Source organism: Acyrthosiphon pisum, unplaced genomic scaffold (assembly GCF_005508785.2).
Source record: "Acyrthosiphon pisum isolate AL4f unplaced genomic scaffold, pea_aphid_22Mar2018_4r6ur Scaffold_7235;HRSCAF=7811, whole genome shotgun sequence".
Classification (NCBI taxonomy): domain Eukaryota; kingdom Metazoa; phylum Arthropoda; class Insecta; order Hemiptera; family Aphididae; genus Acyrthosiphon; species Acyrthosiphon pisum.
This window is the reverse complement of record NW_021777076.1, coordinates 1-793: the sequence shown is the minus strand read 5'-3', so window position 1 is coordinate 793 and position 793 is coordinate 1. Positions and strand designations below refer to the sequence as shown.

The 793-nt window shown below is 37.5% G+C and overlaps 1 protein-coding gene across 1 annotated transcript; it reads right to left on the bottom strand.

Annotated features, from left to right (window-relative positions):
• Nucleotides 1-404: 404 nt before the first annotated feature.
• Nucleotides 405-787, bottom strand: LOC107885693 (the record flags this gene model as incomplete). The annotated part of the gene is made up of 1 exon (XM_016809364.2): nucleotides 405-787. A coding segment is annotated over one exon (330 nt), but the record flags the coding sequence as incomplete, so codon positions are not given.
• Between the last annotated feature and the right edge of the window lie 6 nt (nucleotides 788-793).

The window sequence follows — 793 nt, the reverse complement described above, 5'->3', positions numbered from 1 at the left end:
CCGTTCCAAAATATTATTACCGGTTCCCCTATGTCTATGTGCAAGTATCTTTGCAGGTAAACAGTTGTCAAGGTTGACACCCCTGATGGTTAATACTCCCATACAATTGGTCCAACAATGGTGCGGTCAAGCTTGGCTTATCCCTGAATACCCTTTTGATACTTTGCACGACCTTGTTTAGATCACGGCGCCGGAACCTCCTTAGCTTATTGTCCTGTGTCAACACAAGAGGGCTCCCTTCCAGTTTTTCTGGTTTATATTTGTTTAAGCTGTTTGATATGGCGCCGGATACTAATAATATCTCGGTTTTGTTCATCATAGTGAACTCGAAATCCACTATGAAGAAACGGATCTGTGAACTAGAAATAAAACACTCATAACATTATAATTATTTAAATTCTTTATATATGTATATTATTATTATTATATATATTTTTTCCTGTTTGTTTTTTTTTTTTTATTCTTCGAATAAGTGATTAACCGAAATAATCCGTCGAGCAATAACATCTTGTAGTATCTCCCCCACTTCTACACACACCGATCTCTCTGCGTTCGGTTGATTTATTACCGCGTGTATAAACGCCGTAACAGGTATCATTGCCCTGTTTAATACGTAAGGGTTCAACGGCATACTCATTTTTCTGTTCGCTTCTCTGACATGTTGTTTAAAACATCCTACACAAATTCTATTCCGTCTTATATATTGGTGGTGAGGGCCGTTTAATAATTCATCTCTAAGTTTTTCAAAGAAATCAATTGCTTGTAGTGTTAGTGGATACTCCGCCGACAATGG